We start from the raw sequence: 23,341 nt of genomic DNA, 5'->3' as shown, positions 1-23,341 counted from the left end.
TTAAATCGCTCAAACATTAAGCAGTAGAGAAAACAAGATTTGTCAATATTGACGACTTTTGAACATAGTTAATATGGAAGTCATGTACTTAGAAGCCCTTGCAAATTTTATAATAGTTTTCTTAAAACCCTTGCATTTTTACAATCATACACCATAATCAGATTATCAAAGGTGTTTGACATGGTGGATGGTGGGGCTGTGTGTGGGGAGCCTGATGTATGGCTGGGGGGTCTCTTCTGGAAAGCAGTTTGTCTAGATGTGCCAGGAGACTTACGGATGTCACTGACATCTGACCCAGGGACTCCTCTCATGGGAATCTGTACTGAGGAAATGATTGTGAATACCAAGAGCTTTGTACAAAGTGATTGCTTTTAGATTTTGAAATTTGCAAATAATCCAAATGTGCGACAATTGAAGAGTGGTGGTGTAGCACATGAGAAAATATTTTGCAACCCTTATAAAGAAGCATTTAGTTTTTAAATACCACTGGAAGATATCTATAACAATGTTAATTGGGAAAAAACGTGGATAAAATTGTACTTGCATACATCTATGTAAATAGCAGACATTTATGAAAAGAATATGCATAGAAAAAAAGGCTGGAAGAAACGTAACAAAATGCTTTCATTAGTTCTAACTGAATGATGACCTTCTACCATAAAGGCACGCAGCACTATGTACAATAGCAAAGACTTGGAACCAACCCAAATGCCTGTCAACAATAGACTGGATGAAGAAAATGTGGTACATAGACACTATGGAATTCCATACAGCTGTAAAAAGGATGGGTTCATGTCCTTTGCAGGGACGTGGATGGAGCCGGAAACCTCATCCTCAGCAAACTGACACAAGAACAGAAAACCAAACACCGCATGCTCCCAGTCATAAGTGGGAGTGAACAATGAGAACACAGGGACACAGGGAGGGGAACATCACACACATGGACCTGTCGGGGAGTGGGTGGAAAGGAGAGGGAGAGCATTAGGACAAATAGCTAATGCATGCGGGGCTTAAAACCTAGATGATGGGTTGACAGGTGCAGCAAACCATCGTGGCACATGTAAACCTATGTAACAAACCTGCACGTTCAGCACATGGATCCCAGAACCTAAGGTAAAATACAATAAAATAACAAAATGCCTTCATTAGTTCTGATTGAATAATGGATTCACAGTGAATGAATTCTTTTTTTTATTCGTCTTTGTTTTCCAGATGTATTTTTACCATGAACGTAAATTAATTTTTTCCCTATGTAGCTTTATTTTTTTTAGCTTTATAGAGGTATGATTAACATATCATAAAATTCACACATTTTAAGAGTACAGCCTGATGTGTCACTGGAAGTATATACAGTTCTGCCACTACCACCGGTCAGGTTTCAAAACACTGTGACTCTGTGAACTACCTCGGACATATTTTCAAGTAGACTTTATTTTTAGAGCAGTTTTAGATTTACAGAAAAATTGGGAAAATAATACAGATAATTCCTATATATCCTGCACCCAGGTTCCCCTATTATTAACATTTTCTATTACTATGTTACATTTGTTAAAATTAACAAACCAATATTGATACAGTTTGGTCACGTATCAGTTGCTATTCAAGTCCATGCTTTATTTAGATGTTCGTAGTTTTTAATCTAATGTCCTTTTTTCTGCCCCAGGAATCCATCCAGGATATGACATTATGTTTAGTACTCATGTCCATAAATTAGTTTTTAATGGAGAGAAAAGTAAAATAAACTTGATTTTTAAGTCCTCCAAATATATTAGCCATCCAGTGTTCCCGCGATTTCCTTGATGTGTTGACTTGTTACTTGTTGACAAAGACATGTCTTAAATGGATTCTGTTCCTCTTCGTACCTCATGTGGTACCTTACAGATTTGCTAAGTAAGAGTCAGCTAATTTAGTGAATAGTCTTCAATATCTGGGTAAAGCAGAAGGGAGCGGGGAAAGGAAGAAAAGGAAGAGGAAGAAAGCCCCTGCCTACACATAATTAAAACCTCAGAGCTTGAAACTTCTTTGATTTCGGTTGCAATTTCATGTAATAGAATTCTTTTGACTTTTGTGTTTCTTAGGTTGGAGATCGCAACCCTGAATCGAGCAGATGCAGATCTAGAGGCTTGTCGAACACAAATCAGCAAGGACGTCCTTGCCCTTCTACTGAAAAACCTCACCAACAACGGCCACCTCTCACCCCAAGTAGAGAGAAAAATGAGTGCTGTTTTCAAAAAGCAGTTTCTGTTGCTGGATAATGAAATACAAGAGGAGTACGATCGGAAGATGGTGGCATTGACAGCTGAATGCGACCTGGAAACAAGAAAGAAGATGGAAAACCAGTACCAGAGAGAGATGATGGCAATGGAGGAAGCAGAAGAGTTGCTGAAACGTGCTAGTGAGAGGGTAAGGCAGGTCTGAAGGGAAGGTGTTCACTCGCCTCTTCCCTTTCTCTCAGGGTTTTGTCATTTATCCATCGACCCACTCATCTGTCTATTTGCCTCCTTTATCCATCTATGCATCACCCATCCAACCATCCACCCATTAATCTATCCATCCTTCCCTTCATTCGTCCAACCATTCCCACCATCCATCTATCATCATCTATCCGTCCACCCATCTACACACTCCTCCATCCACCCACTCATCCATTCATCTGTGCACCTATCTATCCATCCACCCACTCATCTACCCATCTATCTACACATCCATCTATTCATCCATTCATCCCCCTACTCATTTATCTATTCAGCCTCCCATCCATGCCACCCATCACCCATCCAACCATCCTTCTACCATCCACTCATCCTCCATCCAGCCATCTACCCATCCACTCATCCATTTACCCATTCACCAATGCATCCATCCATCTACCCATCCACCTATCTGCCCATTATCACCCATCCATCTATCCAGAATTCATTTAGCAAAAATGTGTTGGTTACTTATTGTCTCTCAGGCACTGGGCTAGCAGTGAAGGTATAGGGAACAATGAGACATGGTTCTTCCATTCAAGAAGTTCATAGTCTTACAAAAACATTTATACACATAAAAAATGAGACATTATTGAGTCATGTTATCGTAGAGATATGTTCACAGTGCTGTGGAATTCATGGGGAAAGAAAGGCTTCATTCATAGCAGAACACGTCCATAGAGGGCATGGTCCACAGAAGGTTGTGATGTCAGAGTGCATGTGTCCCCGTCTGGACTATAGCCTGTTAGGTTACAGTTCTTTCCAGCACAAGCTCTGGAGTCAGAAAAACCTGGACTCACAGTCTAGTACATTCCAGCTCTGCTCCTGAAGGCCTTAATTAGCCTCTGCAAGTCTAACGGCGGCCACCTCTCAGGGTGGGTGGGAGAAGCAGTGTAGGAAAAGCAGCTGCCCACTGCACATGGGCTGCAGAAGGTTCTCAGCACACAGTGCTTGGCTGGAGGTCTCATCTCTCAGTTGGCCTTCCCAGGGCTGGCCTAGATGGCTCAGAACTCAGCTCTTGTTTTTCTAAAAGTTGTGTCCGTTGCTGCCTTCAAAGAACTGGAGTTTTTCCCGAATGTACCAAATCAAACCTAATTTCTGTCTTCCTCTGTGAAAGAGATGGCTTATTCAGTTCATGTGACCTGAGCCTGCCTATCCTGTTCTGAACGTTTACTACCCTAGGAAGGGCTTCCGACTACCTAAGAACAAGCTTCTGAACTCAGCTTCCCTTCCACAGACTGTGGCCATCCACAGATGCCCCTGGGAGTAAGTAAGCAGCTCTCTTGTTGTCAGCTTGTGACTCACAGGTGGTCAGATGTGGGCTAATCAATAAAGAAATGGGACGAGGTCCTCACTGTCCTGCCTGCACCTGCTCTCTTGCTCGCGGGGCCTCCCTTGCCTTCGGACCATGCCATTTTAGGGTGTGGCTTGTGTACTGTTCGGCTCTCCTGTCCTACTTTCCTATGACTGTCATAGTAAATCACCACCAGTTTGGTGGCTTAAAACAACAGAAATGTGTTCTGTTATGTAATATTTCTGGAGGCCAGAAGTCCAAAGTCTCTTTGTCAGCAGGATCCTTCCATGTTTGACTCAGCTTCTGGTGGCTCCAGGCGTCCCTTGGGTTGAAGCTGCATCATTGGAATCTCAGCTCTGCCTTCCTGTGGCCTTTTCCATGGTAACCCTCTGATCTCCTGTCTCTTGTAAGGTCGTTTTTCACTGAATTTAGGTCCCACCTAAATAATCCAGGATGATCTCATAAGATCTTAAATTAATATCATGTGCAAAGACCCTTATTCAAAATAAGGTACTGGGGTTAGGATCTAGACGTACCTTTTTGGGAGGCTGGGGGTGGGGGTGTCACCATTCAGCCCACTGCAACCTCCCTCACCAACCCTGCCCTCTGATGCCTTCTCTATGACTGTGTTGGTCAACATCACCCATCCGTGAGCCGGGCCCTTAGGAAGAATGCAGTGAATGCACTGTTCAGTGATTCAGCCCCTAAATGATCTCATTATCTCTCTTTTGATTCCTTCCTAAATCGGTTACAATTTTTTGTTGTTGTTGTTTGAGACAGAGTCTCACTCTGTCACCCAGGCTGGAGTGCCGTGGCGCAATCTTGGCTCACTGTAACCTCCACTTCCTGGGCTCAAGTGAATCTCGTGCCTCAGCCTCCTGAGTAGCTGGGATTACAGGCACTGCCTACCAAGCCTGGCTAATTTTTGTATTTTTAGTAGAGACCAGGTTTCACCATGTTGGCCACAGTGGTCTCGAACTCCTGACCTCAGGTGATCTGCCCACCTCAGCCTCCCAAAGTGTTGGGATTATAGGCATGAGCCACCACACCTGGCCAATGTTTTTTTCTTTTTAACCTTTAAAAATAATTGTACTCAACAGGAAGCCTGGACAGTAGTTTAAGGCAGCAGTCAGCAGACAAGGATCCATGAGCCCAATCTTGCCCAGCTTGTTTTTGTGTGGCCCACAAGTTGGGAATGTTTTTTGCATTTTTAAAGCATTTTAAAAATCAAACAAATGTAAGAATATGTGACAGAGACCTTAGATGGCAAAGTCTAAAATATGGCCCTTTACAGAAAGGCTATCTGATTTCAGATCCAAAGCTGAAAAAGAAAAAGCCCTGGGAAAATAAAAATGAAAAGGGAAGTCCATCCCACCACTTGATGGCAGAGGATCAGTCATTCAGCCCGTTATTGAGTTCCTACTGTATCCCAATCCTGGAGCCATAGGGATGGCTCCGGCAGCCTTCACACCTGCCCTCAGGTTCCAACATACCTTTTAGCCTTTTGCTTTATCCATCCGTTTTTACACAGTAAGGATGATGCAGTTTGTATAATTGTTGCTTTATCCATCTGTTTTTACACAGTAAGGATGATGCAGTTTGTATCATTGTTGCTTTGTCCATCTGTTTTTACACAGTAAGGATGATGCAGTTTGTATCATTGTTGCTTTGTCCATCTGTTTTTACACAGTAAGGATGATGCAGTTTGTATCATTGTTGCTTTTTTTACACAGTAAGGATGATGCAGTTTGTATAATTGTTGCTTTATCCATCTGTTTTTACACAGTAAGGATGATGCAGTTTGTATAATTGTTGCTTTGTCCATCTGTTTTTACACAGTAAGGATGATGCAGTTTGTATAATTGTTGCTTTATCCATCTGTTTTTACACAGTAAGGATGATGCAGTTTGTATCGTTGTTGCTTTGTCCATCTGTTTTTACACAGTAAGGATGATGCAGTTTGTATCGTTGTTGCTTTGTCCATCTGTTTTTACATAGTAAGGATGATGCAGTTTGTATAATTGTTGCTTTTTTTACACAGTAAGGATGATGCAGTTTGTATCGTTGTTGCTTTGTCCATCTGTTTTTACACAGTAAGGATGATGCAGTTTGTATCGTTGTTGCTTTGTCCATCCATTTTTACACAGTAAGGATGATGCAGTTTGTATCGTTGTTGCTTTGTCCATCCGTTTTTACACAGTAAGGATGATGCAGTTTGTATCGTTGCTTTGTCCATCCATTTTTACACAGTAAGGATGATGCAGTTTGTATCGTTGTTGCTTTGTCCATCCGTTTTTACACAGTAAGGATGATGCAGTTTGTATCGTTGTTGCTTTGTCCATCCGTTTTTACACAGTAAGGATGATGCAGTTTGTATCGTTGTTGCTTTGTCTATCCGTTTTTACACAGTAAGGATGATGCAGTTTGTATCGTTGTTGCTTTGTCCATCCGTTTTTACACAGTAAGGATGATGCAGTTTGTATCGTTGTTGCTTTGTCCATCCGTTTTTACACAGTAAGGATGATGCAGTTTGTATCGTTGTTGCTTTGTCCATCCGTTTTTACACAGTAAGGATGATGCAGTTTGTATAGTTGTTGCTTTATCCATCTGTTTTTACACAGTAAGGATGATGCAGTTTGTATAATTGTTGCTTTGTCCATCTGTTTTTACACAGTAAGGATGGTGCAGTTTGTATCATTGTATACATTTCTCATTTTCACGTTATACTACAGCATACACGTTTGCTGATTTTATTAAATACTTAACAAGTACGGCATGTAACAGTAACAGCTCATTCTTCCTCAGCACGCACGCTGTGCCTGGTATTGTTCTAAGCACATCCTATTGACCGTCTCCTTAGTGCTCACAACTCGGTGAGGTAGGGACTGAGAGGATCTCACTTTGGCAGGTGAGGAAACTGAGATTGGGAAGGTTCACCTGCCCAAGGACGGTCAGCCTCCCATCCAGCAGCACACCCCTAACCACCGCGCGCACTGCCCGCTCCTGCAGTGGAGGTTACATGGCCCTGTTGTGTGCCCCATGTGAACTCATGCTGTGGGCATCTAGAATGTTTCCAGTGCCTCTGCTACCAAAAGACTGCCTGGGGCAATGCTTTTTTATGCGGAGAGCATGAGGACAGGATGCTGGGACATGCCCTGCTTCCATCTGTCATGCAATCCCTCTCCTACTCGGGGCTTGACCCTGCCCTGTCCTGGCTTTTCTGCAACCTCTCTCCCACCCATACCACCTTTCCTGCCAGTGTGCAGTGGGCAGGCACCATCACTCTAGATTTCCTGGGTCACCATGTTCAAAGACCAGCAGCCGCCCTATTTGAACCAATCTTTCTGGAAATAGTATCTGAGCTGCAAAAGTTAATAGATCTGGGTTCCTTCCAGTCCATGCAGGTGATTCCACATCACAGAACCACAGTTACTTTATAATTATCTAACATGGGTTGTAGTCATCTTTAAATAAAATACATACAAAATATTGTGGATGTCTTATTCCACCAAGAATTAGTTTTAAAAAAGAAAAGCAAAAGGAGCAGTCTCAGTTTTCCTGAGTCAGGTTTAGTACAGTCCAGTCACCCTCCCTCCATACACATGAAGCACTGCTTCCAGGGACCCTCCCCACCGTCCCACCCCCACGAACACCAAAATCCACAAATTCTCAAGTCTCTCTTATAAAATGGTGTCGTATTTGCACAAAACCCACACATGTGCTCCTGCATACTTTGAATCATGTCATTACCTCTAATACTTAATATGCTATAAATGTTACACAGTTAGAGTTTATGTAAATAGTTGATATAAAGGCTACATAAACAATAGTACTGTGTCATTTAGGGAATAACAACAAGAAAAAAGTCTGTATATGTTCGATACACACATAAATTTTTGACCTGCAGGTGGTTATGTCCATGGATGGGGAACCCACGGATACAGAGAGCTGACTCTGATTAGTGTAGAGCTGAATGTGTTCACATGATGATATTTAAATGCCTATATAGTGCCTTATAGTTTTCAAAGCATTTCTCCATTGAGAAGCCCTGGGGAGAGAATTGGGGGATACAGGCACAGTGGCAGGTTGCTTCTGTTTATTTCCTCACTCCTTCCCTCCAGCAGGCACACTGTCCCGTCACCCTGGGCCTCCTTTCCCCATCCTTAAGACAGGGAGAATCGTGATGCCTGAGGTTGTAGAGGGCTGCTTTGAGAATAAGTGAGTTAATTCTCATATACTTCAACCATCACTTGGCACAGAATCAACCCTGGATGAGTGTTTACTATGATTCATAACTGAGTGTAATTTTTATTTTTATTTTTTTTGAGATGGAGTCTCACTCTGTCTTCACCCAGGCTGGAGTGCAGTGGCACAATGTTGGCTCACTGCAACCTCTGCCTCCTGGGTTCAAGTGATTCTCCCGCCTCAGCCTCCGGAGTGGCTGGGATTGCAGGTGGGCAGCACCATGCTCAGCTAATTTTTGTATTTTTAGTAGAGATGGGGTTTCACCATGTTGGTCAGGCTGGTCTCAAACTCCTAACCTTATGATCAGCCCGCCTCGGCCTCCCAAAGTGCTGGGATGACAGGCATAAGCCACTGCACCCAGCAACTGAGTGTCATTTTTAAAGATGCCCATGGCGTAGGACAGAGAATGTGAGCTCTTTCTGCTCGAAGGTGGGCAAACCAAATCCTGAAGGGGAAGTGACGCAACCCAGCTTCCTGCAGCCGGTGCAGAGCTGGGCCCTTCCTCTGGGTCTCCTCTTCTACATCCAGGCCCTCCCCGCTGCTTTTCAGCCACCGGAAGAGGGGGCCCAGCAGATGACTTGCTCTGGGCTGCCTGAGGCTTTCTAACTCCTGTATGAGTCTTTGTCTCAAAAGAAGAGACTCCTTCAGCACATGAATTCTGACATTTTCACCGTTTTTGATGGGTTTGTTTTCATAAAACATTTTTATAATTTGCCTGTCTTGCTAAATCAAGTACGGGGAGTATGCCAGCACAGTCAGAACTTTTGAGCGGGATTTCACTTTGTGATGCTGTGGAGTCAACATTACACCTAGCAGCTGCTCCAGCCAGCCTGATGCAGGCGGAGCTTCTCACACTGGAACCTTTGTATCCTCCCTTAAGGTGCATGCCCCCCACTCCCTCCATGGGACAGTGGCTTTTCTAGGTGTTGGAAGGCACAGTATACATGTGGCTTATCTCCCTGAAGTCTGTTTTATTGAGAGTTCAATAAGGGTTTGGGGGCAAGCAATTATTACATTCACATTCCTTTTTAATGCACATTTGTGGCCAGGCTCACTGGCTCATGCCTGTAATCCCAGCACTTTGGGAGGCCGAAGCAGGTGGATCACTTGAGGTCAGGTGTTTGACACCAGCCTGGCCAACATGGCAAAATCCCATCTCTACTAAAAACACGAAAATTAGCTGGACATGGTGGCAGACGCCTGTAATCACAGCTACTCGGGAGGCTGAGTCGGAGAATCACTTGAACCTGGGGGTTGGAAGTTGCAGTGAGCCAAAATCATGCCACTTCACTCAGCCTGGGCAAAAGAGTGAGACTCCATCTCAAAAAAAAAAAAAATTTGTTGACAATATTTAAAATATAAACTCTAATATAAGAAGATTGCAGCGAAAGGATGTGGAGATTGAGCTGTGTTGAGTCTGTATTCCTGCAGAGCCCTCTGGTGGACGGGATGGGGGCTGCCCCCACATGCAGGGCTGCTCCTTGCGCTTTGCCCCAGTCCCCAGTACTCCCTAGTGCCTCTCCCACCAGGCAGCCCCAGTTGTTTGAAAACATGACCTCCCCTGCTTTAGGGCTTATTGTTCTCATCTACACCTTAGGAGGTCGAACTAGGTCAGGGGTCCAACTCATTTCTGCAAGTCTCTGAACTCCCTTTAGCAGTGGGCATGGAAGTCCTGTCCACATGTATTACAGAGAGCATTTCACTATGGCACAAACGCGTCATTGCCTCATACTTTATTCTTCAGCAAAGACAGAATTCTCAAAAAGGCCAGAATATTTTATTTTAGGATTTTGGTGTGTGTGCTTTTTTGTCTTGTCTGTGAGAAACTAAATGGAAATTACCCCACATTTCATTTCTGTTAATTAAAATAAATTGAGGTTTTGGACTTGTCAAATTCCATACTGTCAAAAAAAGAAGGTCACTTTGATGGATGAAGCGAGATAACGGCACCAGCTAGTCATTGGTAGCAGAATGCCCCTGTGGGGCCCGGACTGAGGGTCCTGACACCCTCCTGGTTGTTGGTGAATTGCATCCTTTGGTTTGGATCCAGTCAGTTGTGAATACCATTTCTCTGTGATAGAGTCACTCATGTTGAACCCAATCCTTTTATAAAATCAGCTTTTTAAAAAGACCGAATTGTTATTTGGTGGGCAGGGCAAACCGTTAGTCTAGGCATGGATCCTGTAGAGTTGCCAAGAGGATGCACATAGAAGGCTTTGACTTCCAGCCCTGTGGCCACTGCTATCCAGCCAGGCTTTGTCGGAGCACCCAGAGGGCAGGGGCTGTCATGTGTTGCCCCTTGGACTTCCTTGGAGGGCTCTAAATAATGCTTCTCTTTCTGGCCCAGATTCTGAACAAACAATAAGTAAAAGGGGCTGGAGAGACAGAAAAAGCTAGAAATGAACATAACACCTTGATGAGCTTCTGTGAGTAATTGGAAGTGGAGGTGAGCGGGTCTGTGACTTTGGAAAGCGGGGAGCTGGTGATGCTATTTACCGAAATCAGATAATCCCGGTGGTGATAGAGCATTCTGACCTTGCTTTGCTTGAAGGAGCTCTGGCTCTTGCCCTCTGCACCGAGCCCCTTCTGCCTTTTCTGGGTTTCTGCTCAGCCCGGCCATGGCATGATGCTACACCTGCCTGCTCCCCAAGGCCAGGCCTCGGTTGTCCGTTTGGGATTCTGCACCCCTGCCTCCTGCACACGTGAGCCCTCCCTGCCTTCGCTTCACCAACAGGCTCTACTGTCACTGCCTGTGTGGTTTCAGAGCTTGGGGCCCAGACACCTGCTTTCAATTCCTTTCCTCCCCTGCTGAGCATGAGTGAGAATTTGGGAAAGCTCTTACCTTCTCTGAGCTTCTGTTTCTTCTCCTATAAAGTGGAGTGTATCAGCTTTCTATCCTGCCTAACCAACCACACACATTTAGTGACATTGCCTCAGTGTCCTTGGTCGGGAGTCTGGGCATAGCTTCTCTGTGACCTGTGCTCGGGATGTTGCAGGCTAGCGACCAAAGTCTCAGCTGGGCTGCGTTCTCCTCTGGAGCCTGGGGTCCTGGTCCAAGCTCATTCAAGCTGTTTGCAGAATTCACTTCTTTGTGGTTACAGGACTGATGCCCTCAGCTCCTAGAAGTTTCCCTTGTGCATAGACAGTTTACAGCATGGCTGTTTGGTTCTTCAAAGCCGGCAGGAGAGGGTCTCTCTGTTTAGAAAGGGCTCAATGCTTCTTTTAAGGAATCTCACCTGATAAAGTCAGGCCCATCCAGGATAGCCTTCCTTTTGATTAATTCGAAGTCAACCGATTAGTGAGTGACCTTAATTACATCATCAAGACACCTTCAGCCTTGCCATATAATGTAAACTAATCACAGGAGTGTCTTAATCAGAAGTCCCATGCTCCCCTTTTATTCAAAGGGAGGGAATTTATGTGGCATGTATACTGGGGGCTAGGAATCAGGGGCCATTCTAGAATCCTACCTACCCATGTGAGGTGAAGAACAGCTCCCTCTGAGGGCGTGAGTCTTACTGAGATAATTAGGGGAGGCTGTATGGAAATGCATCAGGAGCTCAGCAGAGGTGAGCTTCCTTTCTTTCTGTATGCAGGACCTCATAATATGCAGGCATCCAAGCAGCCATTTCTTTTTTTTTTTTAATTGCATTTTAGGTTTTGGGGTACATGTGCAGAACATGCAAGATAGTTGCATAGGTGCACACGTGGCAGTGTGATTTGCTGCCTTCCTCCCCTTCACCCATATCTGGCATTTCTCCTCATGCTATCCCTCCCCAACTCCCCCCACGCTGTCCCTCCCCTCTTCCCCCCAACAGACCCCAGCGTGTAGTGCTCCCCTCCCTGTGTCCATGTGTTCTCATTGTTCAACACCCGCCTATGAGTGAGAACATGCGGTATTTCATTTTCTGTTCTTGTGTCAGTTTGCTAAGAATGACGTTCTCCAGATTCATCCACATCAGCAGCCATTTCTTAACACCTCTTTTGCTTCTCTTTACCCAAAGGATCTCCTCTTGGGCCTGATTGCTGGTATTTTTCTCTTCAGCGAAGTTGAGAATGAAAGATAGGGGAAATAATGTGTGGTTTAACAGCATTATCCATTGATAGTTAAGAGATTTCCATTATGAGTCCGTAACTGTGGTTCTTGATTTCTGTTTTTAGCAGGCTATTTTCTTTCCTTTTTTCTTTTCTTTTTTTTTTAGATAAAGTCTTGCTGTCACCCAGGCTGGAGTGCAGTGGAATGATCTCGGGTCACTGCAACCTCCGCCTCCCAGGTTCAAGCGATTCTCCTGCCTCAGCCTCCTGAGTAGCTGGGATTACAGGCAGGCACAACTACGCCCAGCTAATTTTTGTATTTTTAGTAGAGATGGGGTTTCACCATGTTGGCAAGACTGGTCTCGAACTCCTGACCTCAGGTGATCCACCCGCCTTGGCCTCCCGAAGTGCTGAGATTACAGGCGTGAGCCACCACGCCCAGCCTGCAGGCTATTTTCTAACAGTTTGATTTGCAAATTTCCACCCCTGTGAATATTCTGCTTTGAGATTATTCTAGAAAACATTTAGATAACAGGGGAGGACAGGTTGGAACAGCATATTACAGGGCTTAGTAACCTCACCATTGTCACCTTGGGACTGTGTGTATGTCTATGTGTCCACATTGTTTTTGCTGTGTGTGTAATATGCTGTATGCACACATGGACTTGTGCCTTCTGTGTGTGGATGTTCTGTGTGTGTTCATGTGTGCATGTTGCATGCGTGTACATTGCATGTGTGCATGTGCACACATGCATGCACGTGCACACATAGGGGTGCACACACTGTGCATATGTGTGTATATCGTAATGCATACATGTATGCACCTATGGGTTCATATACACATTGTGTGTGCATATGTGCCTGTACACATTACATTGCATACACATGTAGGTGCATGTTCAGTGTGTCCATTTCTCATGCGCTGCCTCTCCTCTCTCCAGTCTGCTGTAGAGTGCAGCAACCTTCTGCGGACCCTCCATGGCCTGGAACAGGAGCACTTACGGAAGTCTCTTGCTTTGCAACAAGAAGAAGACTTTGCCAAAGCTCACAGGCAGCTGGCTGTTTTCCAGAGAAACGAACTGCACAGTATCTTTTTTACCCAGATAAAAAGTGCTCTTTTCAAAGGGGAATTGAAGCCAGAGGCGGCTAAAATACTGCTGCAAAATTATTCTAAAATACAGGTAATGCCTCAAATCAGCCTGGCTGTGATGGAAGAGTAATTTTTCTGAATCGTTTCAGTAAATGTCTCCTCTCTCAGTGTTCACTCCTGCCTCTCCTTTGGACTGTGCACTAGTGAGCTTTCTCTTCTTTCTGTCTCTTGGTGTGTGGGTTTCTAGTAAGCAGGGCAACTGGTGGCTTGGAGTACAGGCCTTGAACTCAGGCTGGTCGGGATTTAAACTTCCATTCCACCACTGGTCTACTGCGTGAACTTGAGCAAGCTTGTAAGATGAGTGTAAAAGAATGCACGCTCACCGGGTGTGATAGAAGTTTGATGAGCTGACTCATCGAAAGTCAGTGCTTGGCATAAGGTATGTTTAATGTGTACAGCAGTGGAAAATAAATACAGGACAGGCCTGGTGCTTCCCAGTACTTTGGGAGGCCAAGAAGGGAGGATTGCTTGGGTCCAGGAGGTTGGGGCTGCAGTGAGCCGTGATAGCACCACTGCGTTTCAGCCTGAGTGACAAAGCCAGACCCTGTCTCAAATAAATAAATAAATAAATACACACACACACACACACACACACACACGCATGTATGTGTGCATGTATCGATGTTCGTGTGGGGTTTAGTATCTGCCTGGATATACTTGGATGGATTTGTGTATTTTTGCAAGTCAGTTTGAGTGTGAATGTTGTTAGTCCAGCAGAACAGTTTCTTAGGCGATAGTGAAAATCATCTATGTGAAACTGAACATCACTGTGGAATTTCTCAGGAGGCATGCACGAGGCAGTTTACAGGCACAAGTGCGTGCACGCACAGGCACACAGTGGCATCACTGCTTTACAAGAATGTGCTTCGTAGTTTGGCTTCAGCACTGTCACTGGTGCTGATGGTAAGGGTGGTTGTGAACAACTCTTACTTTACAGAATGTTCTATCTTGACTGTTAATAAAATGTTTGACAAATGCAAATGTCATTCTTTAGACAGGCTGCCTCTTCCAGATTGTGAGCCAAGCCCTGTTTCTAAAACAGCAAAGGCACCTTTGGTTGGTGCTGGAGGTCTTGAGGCGTCATCCAGCACACTCAGGTCCAGAGGGGCTGATTTGTTCCTCAGTCCAGTAATGTGTTCACAGTCATGAGTGCATAACTGTGGTTCTTCCGCAATGCTTTTTCTGATGTAGTGGACACTGCTATTTCAGTGTTGTCTTTATAAGTGAAAATCATTCCAGAAAGTTGGCTTGCTGGTTAGTTTTCCCACCTTGAAATTCCCTACTAGAAGGACAGATTCCACCCATAGCAGAATGAGCCACGTCCACCTAGGGTGAATCAGGGATTATGAGCAGCCTCTGCTACTCCATTGCTAAGACAGTGGCAAAAAATGGACTGGAACATCCAGAGGAGGTGCGGGCATGGGCGGCCATCCCTGCATCTGCGAGCAGGTCCTGAGCATTCGCCTTATCACTGACAAAGACAAAGGCTGCCCCTGCCCATCCTCCGGGGACTTAGGGCCAGCACCAGGCTGAATACATGAGGGCCGGGGACATCAGGGTGTCCCAGGAGGAGACCAAGTCATCATCACAAGCCTCCCACTCTCAGAAGGCACCCAGGACATAAAGAGAACGAGCTCCCGCTCCATTTAATCTAGGTTTTTCCCACTGAATTCTCAGTGAGCGTACATAAAGCATAGATTCTGTTGTATTCGTAGCTCGGTATTCAGACACTATGGCATTACTTAGATATTCGCAGAGTGTACCCTCGTGATGAGCAGTGTCTGACTCTCAATGCCACCGCACTCAAGTTAAAAAGAATGCATGCTGTCGTGAATGATACTGTGCTAAATGAAGTAACTTCACAGGTGATCACAGTACTGCCGCACAGGCTTTTTGGACCAGAGCTATGAGAGTATTTCAGGATGCCCATTCTGAATTTCCCTATGGGCTTGGCTCCCATCAATCAACACACGTGGACCCCGTTCCGTGGAGAACAGGAACATTGCCACAACCTTCCTGCTATATGGATTCTGGTGCAGTGGCTCTTAGGGGGATGCTAGTGTGAAGCCACACCTGACTGACCACAAAGCTTTTCACCCAATGGATGGTACTAATTCCCAAGTGTTGAGATGTGGAGCTGCCACAGTGGAAATGAGAGCGGCCATGCCTTCGTGTGTTCCCGGCTGAACGAAGCATTGCCACAGTGGAAATGAGAGCGGCCATGCCTTCGTGTGTTCCCGGCTGAACGAAGCATTGCCACAGTGGAAATGAGAGCGGCCATGCCTTCGTGTGTTCCCGGCTGAACGAAGCATTGCCACAGTGGAAATGAGAGCGGCCATGCCTTCGTGTGTTCCCGGCTGAACGAAGCATTGCCACAGTGGAAATGAGAGCGGCCATGCCTTCGTGTGTTCCCGGCTGAACGAAGCACTGACTCTTGAGTTTATCCGTTGTATGAGTGATGTTTCCAGAGACGGAGAAAAGACAGCCAAGCCAGTCCATGGGGTAGTTCTTCAGATGTTCCTGGTCTCATTTCTATTACTATGCCTCTGGTTAAAGCAGGGATTTTGGAAGCAGCCTCTTCTAATGTTAGAACACAGGTCCCGGAATTAGATTGCCGAGTTCAAATCCCTGCTCAGCCATTTACCAGTTGTCTGATGTGGACTCGGTTTCCTTGTCTGTGAAATGGGAATAATAATACTGTCTCACTGGGTTAAGTTAGATGAGCCAGGAAACACTCTTGGCCCAGTCTCAGGTCCGGAGAATGCACCTCATATTAGCTAGGTCATTACTCACCCATGTTTAAACGGGTTTTGCTCATTTTGTACTGTGCAGTGGTAGGAGCTCCTTGGGGTTGGGCTGATGGCTGACTTATCCCAGAACTTCAGCACCTCATCCTGGTGCTCAGCACTTGTGGGAACTCCACAGGTGGGAGGGGTGCGTGCATGAGTGAAGGATGAATGGCTGAGTGAGTGAAATGTATGCTCTGTAGGGCAGTAAAGTTGTTCTGATAACTTTACCATCAGGGTCTAGAACGCATTTTTCAAACCCCTAATTTCTTGTTCGTATGTAATTTTCTCATAAGCCTTTGTTGCAGGCAGGGAGGTTAAAGGTGTTAATTCTCGTGTTTCTTTTCTTGTGTATTTCTTATAAAAGGAAAAATCATATTTTAAACATCTAGAAAGGATTATGCTCTGAATTTTAATTAGGCGTATTTTGTTGATTTTTTTTTTTTATTGACAGGAGAATGTAGAAGAGTTAATGGACTTTTTCCAGGCTAATAAGAGGTATCATCTGAGCAAAAGATTTGGCCACAGGGAATATCTGGTCCAGAACCTACAGTCATCAGAGACCCGTGTGCAGGGCCTTCTGAGCACTGCCGCAGCCCAGCTGACCCACCTCATTCAGAAGCACGAGAGGTACCATTCACTACTGTCCCAACAGTGCAAACTGTCTTAGTCTGTTTCCTGCTGCTGTAACAGAATACCACAGACGGGGTAATTTAGAAATAGGAGAGATATATTTGGTTCACCGTTCTAGAGGCTGGGAAGTTCAAGACCTAGCGAGGGCCTTCTTCCTTCCTCATAGCAGGGTAGAGGGGCATCATGTGGGAGGAAGTGCATGTGTGAGAGAGAAAAAGGGAGCCAAACTCCTGTGATAACTAACACAGAAATGGCATGAATCCATTCATGAGTCCTCATGACCTAATCATCTCCTGAAGGCCCCATCTCTTAATAATGTCACAGTGGCAATTAAATGTCAAGTTTTGGAGGTGACATTCACAGCATGGCACAAATGAACTGCCTCACACAAACCTTCCTCACTGGAGACCCGCACTTCTGTTTATTCAGCGTATGTGCTGGCTGTTTCTCACTTATCATTTCTTTCTTTCATTTATTTTTTTGAGACAGAGTCTCACTCTGTCACCCAGGCATGATCTTGGCTCCCTGCAACCTCTGCCTCCGGGGTTCAAGCAATTCTCTGCCTCAGCCTCCCAAGTAGCTAAGATGACAGGTGCCCACCACCATACCTGGCTAATTTTTGCATTTTTAGTAGAGATGGGGTTTCACCATGTTAGCCAGGCTGGTCTTGAACTCTTGACCTTGTGATCTACCCTGCTCAGCCTCCCAAAGTGCTGGAATTATAGGCGTGAGCCACCATGCCTGGCCACTTATTATTTCTTAAGAATTATCTTTTTGTAAAAATCCTTAGTGTTATGGAATTTTAAAAGCATATGCAATAGTCTAGACAAATGTATGAGCCCCTTCAGCAGGTGTTCATGGCCAATTTTGATGTGGCTATACATCCCCACCCTGGATTATTCTGAAGCAGAATCCCAACAACATGTTCTAGAGAAATCAGTGACGAGGCTCACATCGACCATGCGATGGAAGAGCCCACTTCTCCTTAAGATCTGGCACACTGCTGGCTCTTGCATTCACCTTTGACACTAAGTATCAATACAGAGATGCTTGTCTCGGATTCCAAATGGTTTTTCTAAGCAGCACCTGGGATTCCGTGTGGTCAGGCATATGGTGGTGTCACAGTTCTAAGTGCCATCACCTGCCTCTCTCCAGCCTTCCTTCTCAGCTATTGTTTGTGGTGACTTAATTGTACACAACAAAATTTATTCTTTTAGGTTACAAGAAGCTCTGAAATGAAGAGGGGCATGACTGTAAAGTGGCTTTCTTATAACGACCTGTTGTTTTGCTGTGGTTCTGCTTCTTAGGTAATCTTATTGGGACTTTGCCCCTCTCCTGCTCTGTTTAATGAGGATTCGGTAAGGTGCAAATTATGCAAACACTCCCCACCTAAAGATGCTAATGAATTTATCACTGCAATTAACTTGATATTCCTGATTTTGATTTGCACTCAAGTGGAAGCACCAGTTCTTTGCCTTGAATTGAAGGGCCCACCAGCTGGTTGTGAGCAATCACCAGGGAAAGATGTTTTATCTCTTATTTTTAAATTCTATTTTAAAAGACCTCATTATACTTCTAAAGCATACATCTACTACTGATTCCTTCACCTGTTCATTCCTTCAAGAAACCTCCATTGAGAGTCTTCCTTGGGCCAAGCTGGGGACTCAACCTATGGACACATGCAGTCTAGGAATGATAGTGGTAATGCTAGTGGCAGAGGGTACTCGTCAGGGTGCTCCAGGGAAACAGAACCAATAGGCTATATAAACATATAGACAGCATCGTCTGTTGTTTCCAGCTTACCATCCAAATCGCTTCCTACACAAACAGGAACTAGCTCAAGCAATTATGGAGGCTGAGAAGTCCCATGGTCAGAAGTCCCAGCTGTCTGCAAGCTGGAGACCCAGGAAAGCCAACTGTGTAATTCAATCCAAATCTGAATGCCTGAGAACCAGAGGAAGCTGATGGTGTAAGTCCCAGTGCAAAGGCAGGAGAAGATGAGATGAGAGGTCCCACCATAGCTGTAAGGCAAAAAAGAAGGGACAGATTCCTCTTCCCTCTGCCTCTGTGTTCTAGTCAGGACCTCAGCATATTGGATGATGCCCGCCCACGCTGGGGAGGGCCATCTGCTTTACTGAGTCCACTAATTCAAATGCTGATCTCCTCTGGAAACAGGCACACCCAGAAAGAACATTTCATCTGGGCCGATCAAGTTGGTCCATAAAATTAACTGTCACGCAGAGTATTCCCTGTATTTGTCTCTTTGACTTTGTTCTGTTCTTGACGCCAGGATTTTTAATCCACCATCTCCCCTTGGAAGCTTCTGTCTGCACCGGACTGGTCCTCTTAAATGTTTCTTTCCCCCAGAACGCTTGCCAGCTTCCACCCTAATGCTGCCTCTCTTGTGCCGAGCTTTCTCTGCCCTTCCTCTGCTAGTACTTTGGTAATGTCTTAGCTGCCCATTCTCCTAATTCTTCTGGAGGGCAAAGATTTTTTGATTCAAACCAAACTAATTTGGAGATAACTGTTCATGTACAATAGCAGTTAAGCTGCAGGAGAGTTTGGAGACCACATTTGTAACCTTACATCTTTTCCGTCTAGAGCGGGGTACCTGGATGAAGACCAAATGGAAGTGCTGTTGGAACGGGCTCAGACAGAAGTCTTTTCAATCAAGCAGAAGTTGGACAATGACTTAAAGCAGGAAAAGAAAAAGCTCCACCAAAAACTAATACTTAAGAGAAGACGAGAGTTGCTGCAAAAGGTATGTAAGGCATGATACTGTTTATTCTTCCCATAAGCACTTTCTAATACCCATCAAGTGCCAGGTACTGTGCCAGCCATTGCCATTGGTGCACTAGGATGAGAAGGGCAGCTGTGTAGTCATCATGATGTGCCATCTACTGTTGATTGGTAGTGACTTTCTGGAATGCTGTGTTCAGCAGGCGCTGCAGTAGCATCAAGTTCTTATCCAGCCCCAGCATAGCAGAGGGTCATGGTAGACTAGTAATGTCTGCATAGGCAAGGGAATAGGAGTGCTGGTTTGAGTGATTAATGATGATGATAGGTGTTAACTTTTATTGAGTGCTTACTTAGCACTGTGCTAAGTGTGTTATATAAGATACCTTGTTTAATCTTTATATTAACCCTATGAGGGAGATACCACTGGGGTGTGTGTGTGCGTGTGTGTGTGTGGTCAGGGTCAAATATCTAGTAAGTGGCATGCATGGCATGCATTTGGAGTCTCCTAAGAATATGATGAGGCTGGAGAGTGCAGAGGGAGGAGGGTAGGGCCTGGAAGGGATTGCAGTACCAAGTTAGTGGAGGCATGGTGTGTCAGGCTAAGTGGTTACCTTTCATCCAAGGACAGTAGGGAATGTTAAAGGGTCTTCAGCAGGTGAGAGAGAGAGACCAGATCTGTGATTTAGGAAGCTGAGGTGAGCAGCATGTAAGATGGAGTTGAGGAACCTGGGAACACAAACCCCATGAAGTCTCTGGTACTTGGCCAGGTGTGAGCAGATGAGGGCCTAAACTGACACAGAGCCCTGTGTACAGGGGGGTAAGGACAGGTTCAGGGAGAACTGTATGGGACATGCTGGATGACACCCCAGTAGTTGGTTGGTACCATTTACGGGGAGGGGATGAAGAATAACTTTCAAATTTGATCAATAGAAACTCTGCTCTTTGTTACCAAGTTTGGGACCCAAGTGAAAGCCATGATTCTGACCTTGATCGTGGATGCACACCCCATCTTTGAGCATCACACCATTCATCTCTGAGCCACTGTTTAAGGGATTAAAACGGAGGGGTCCAGGGCTCCACTTCCCTACGGTCTTGATCCAAAGTCAGTGTCTAGAAAGAAGGATGGATCCCACATCCTATAGGAGATTCTGGCAGTCTTCTGTGAATGTTGTTTCTTGTAGCTACTTTTGACCCAGAATTAGGATGTAGCTCCACGATTGCATCCCCACTGTTGAGGACACTGCCTGACACCTGGTAGGTGCTCAGTACATATTTGTAGAATGAATGAATGGACACTCTCCAGTCACCAGGACCCATGAACATGGATTATGATAGATTAGTAATGTCTGCATGGGCACAGGAATAGGAGTGCTGGTTTGAGTGACTAATGATAATGATAACTAACATTTATTGAGTGCTTACTTCGGAAGAGCATCTTATGTTCTCTCAAAATAGAACCAAGACTATCTGTGAACCCACTGTTATACACCATAATGGACATTTTATGCAGCTCAATTTTTTTTTCCACTACAGGGGCCTTTGCACCTACTGTTCTTTCTCCCAGGAAGGTTCTTTCTCCATTACTTAACCTGGTTCAGATGAGACCTCCTTCCTTAGGTCTCACTTAGATCTTCTTTCTTAAAAGCTTCACTGACCTCCTTAGTTAAGTTGTCTCAATGATCTTAGCTTTTTGGTTCCCCCTTTATAATATTACACCTTGCAGATCCTGTGTGCCTAGCACATAGGAATAACACTAACAGATACTTACTGGCATAAACTACTCTACGTCTGGCACTTTTCTAAGAGCTCTACATGTATTACGTAACGCACATAATCCTCACAACTTATTCTGAGAGGGAAGTCCTATTATTATCCTCAGTTTACAGCTGTGAAATGGAGGCTTTGGGTCACTCAGCTTGTGAGTGGTGGAGCCGGGACTGGAACCCAGGCAGTCTGCCAACTGGGCTTTACCTACTCATTAAATACCTGTTCAGTGAATGGTGAGTGCATAAGGGTTTCACTGTATTTTTTTTTTTTTAAACAATAACTTTCTAGGCCTGGCACGGTGGCTCACAGCTGTAATTCTAGCACTTAAGGAGGCTGAGGTCAGGAGTTCAAGAGAAGCTCGGCCAACATGGTGAAATCATCTCTACAAAAAATACAAAAATTAGCTGGGCATGGTGGTGCACACCTGTAATCCCAGCTACTGGGGAGGCTGAGGCAGGAGAATCGTTTGAACCCAGGAGGCTGAGGTTGCAGTGAGCCGAGATCATACAACTGCACTCCAGGAGGGGTGACAGAGGGAGACCTCATCTCAAAATAATAAAATAAATTATTATTTTAAAAAAATTAGCCTGGTGTAATGACTCACGTGCCTTTAATTGCAACTACTCGGGTGTTTGAGGCACAGAATCACTTGAACCCAGAAGGTGGAGGTTGCAGTGAGCGGATATCTCACCACTGCACTCCAGCGTGGGCGACAGAGCAAGATTCTATCTCAAAAAAAAAAAAAAAAAAAAAGGAATAACTTTCCAAATATGAGATTGTTGGGGAAAAGTCTATAAACATTCTGTGCCTCCCGCAATAAAGTGTTTCAGCCAAAAGGCTGTACCCGCCAAGCTCCGCCCCAGCCTAATTTTCTTTTTTTTTTTTTGAGACGGAGTTTCGCTCTTGTTACCCAGGCTGGAGTGCAATGGCACGATCTCGGCTCACCACAATCCCCGCCTCCTGGGTTCAGGCAATTCTCCTGCCTCAGCCTCCCGAGTAGCTGGGATTACAGGCACGCGCCACCATGCCCAGCTAATTTTTTGTATTTTTAGTAGAGCCGGGGTTTCACCATGTTGACCAGGATGGTCTCGATCTCTTGACCTCGTGATCCACCCTCCTCGGCCTCCCACCTAATTTTCTTTTCTGGAACTCGGCCAGCACCGGGAGCAGCGGAGGGAGCAGCTGTCCATTGGCGAGGCCTTCCAGGCGGCCGAGGATGCCGGCCAGTACCTGCGCCAGTGGAGGAGCCTGATGGAGGACCACGGTGCCGCCCTGGAGGAGCTGCAGGAGCATCTGGACCAGGCCGCCCTGGACGATCTCAGGGCCCTGACCCTGTCGCTGTTCGAGAAGGCCACCGACGAGCTGCGGCGCCTGCAGAACTCGGCCATGACCCAGGAGCTGCTCAAGCGCAGTGTGCCCTGGCTCTTCCTGCAGCAGATCCTGGAGGAGCACGGCAAGGAGATGGCCGCGCGGGCCGAGCAGCTGGAGGGAGAGGAGAGGGACAGGGACCAGGAGGGTGTCCAGGGCGTGAGGCAGAGACTGAAGGACGACGCTCCCGAGGTGTCCACGGAGGAGCAGGTGGAGCTGAGAGGCTGGGAGCGCCTGATCTTCATGTGAGTGTCCCCACGGGTCCTCATCACCTCTCCCCACCCTGTGGATGCAGGGGAGATTCCTGCCCTGTGGTTGTGGGGGTGGCCAAGCCTGAGACTCCTGGCCCCAGACAGATGATTGACAGCGTTAATAAATCACATAAACTCACTTCCCTCCGGGACCTCACATGTCACGCAGGACCTACAAGGATTGAGCAGAGGGCAGAACAAGGGCCGTGGGCTTTGTAGTGAGGAGAGGATGGGTGGCCCCTGGCTCCCAGGGGAAAATGTGATTGGCTTGCCCAAATAATTCCCTGGGCTGAATAAGTCCAGGGAGCTACACAGGGATAAATGGGAATGTGCTGGTTTCCTTAATAGAAAGTGTCCTCTGGGGAGAGGACATTATCCACAGAAGCAGAGTGGGAAGGGGAGGCTGCAGTGAGGCCATTCCAGGCCCTGCTGATTTCACCAGGCTCAAGGCTGCACATGATCTTGGCCTTCGTGTGAGTTCTTCCACCACGCTGTATCATCTTTTCGCCTGGCCCTTTCATCCCTGGTCCATTTCTTGGGCTATGTACCTTTATTATTATTACTATTATCATTCTTATTATCTTGAGATGGAGTATTAAGGG

General features: G+C 45.7%; 1 protein-coding gene across 5 annotated transcripts in view; it reads left to right on the top strand.

The window, feature by feature from the left end:
* EVC2 (EvC ciliary complex subunit 2) overlaps positions 1–23,341 on the top strand; it is a 160,125-nt gene that overhangs the window by 72,350 nt on the left and 64,434 nt on the right. For all 5 annotated transcript variants that reach the window (XR_013533207.1, XM_054253497.2, XM_035294080.3 and 2 more), the window contains 5 exons: positions 2,079–2,403; positions 12,987–13,226; positions 16,436–16,611; positions 19,216–19,375; positions 22,279–22,733. Coding sequence is in view for 4 of the 5 variants with exons in the window: in XM_054253497.2 (XP_054109472.2) it covers positions 2,079–2,403; positions 12,987–13,226; positions 16,436–16,611; positions 19,216–19,375; positions 22,279–22,733 (1,356 nt within the window). In the remaining variant the exon portion in view is untranslated. The remainder of the gene's footprint in view (positions 1–2,078; positions 2,404–12,986; positions 13,227–16,435; positions 16,612–19,215; positions 19,376–22,278; positions 22,734–23,341) is intronic.

The sequence above is a fragment of the Callithrix jacchus genome, chromosome 3 (genome assembly GCF_049354715.1).
Source record: "Callithrix jacchus isolate 240 chromosome 3, calJac240_pri, whole genome shotgun sequence".
In the NCBI taxonomy this organism is placed as follows: domain Eukaryota; kingdom Metazoa; phylum Chordata; class Mammalia; order Primates; family Cebidae; genus Callithrix; species Callithrix jacchus.
This window is presented reverse-complemented; position numbering and strand designations above follow the sequence as displayed.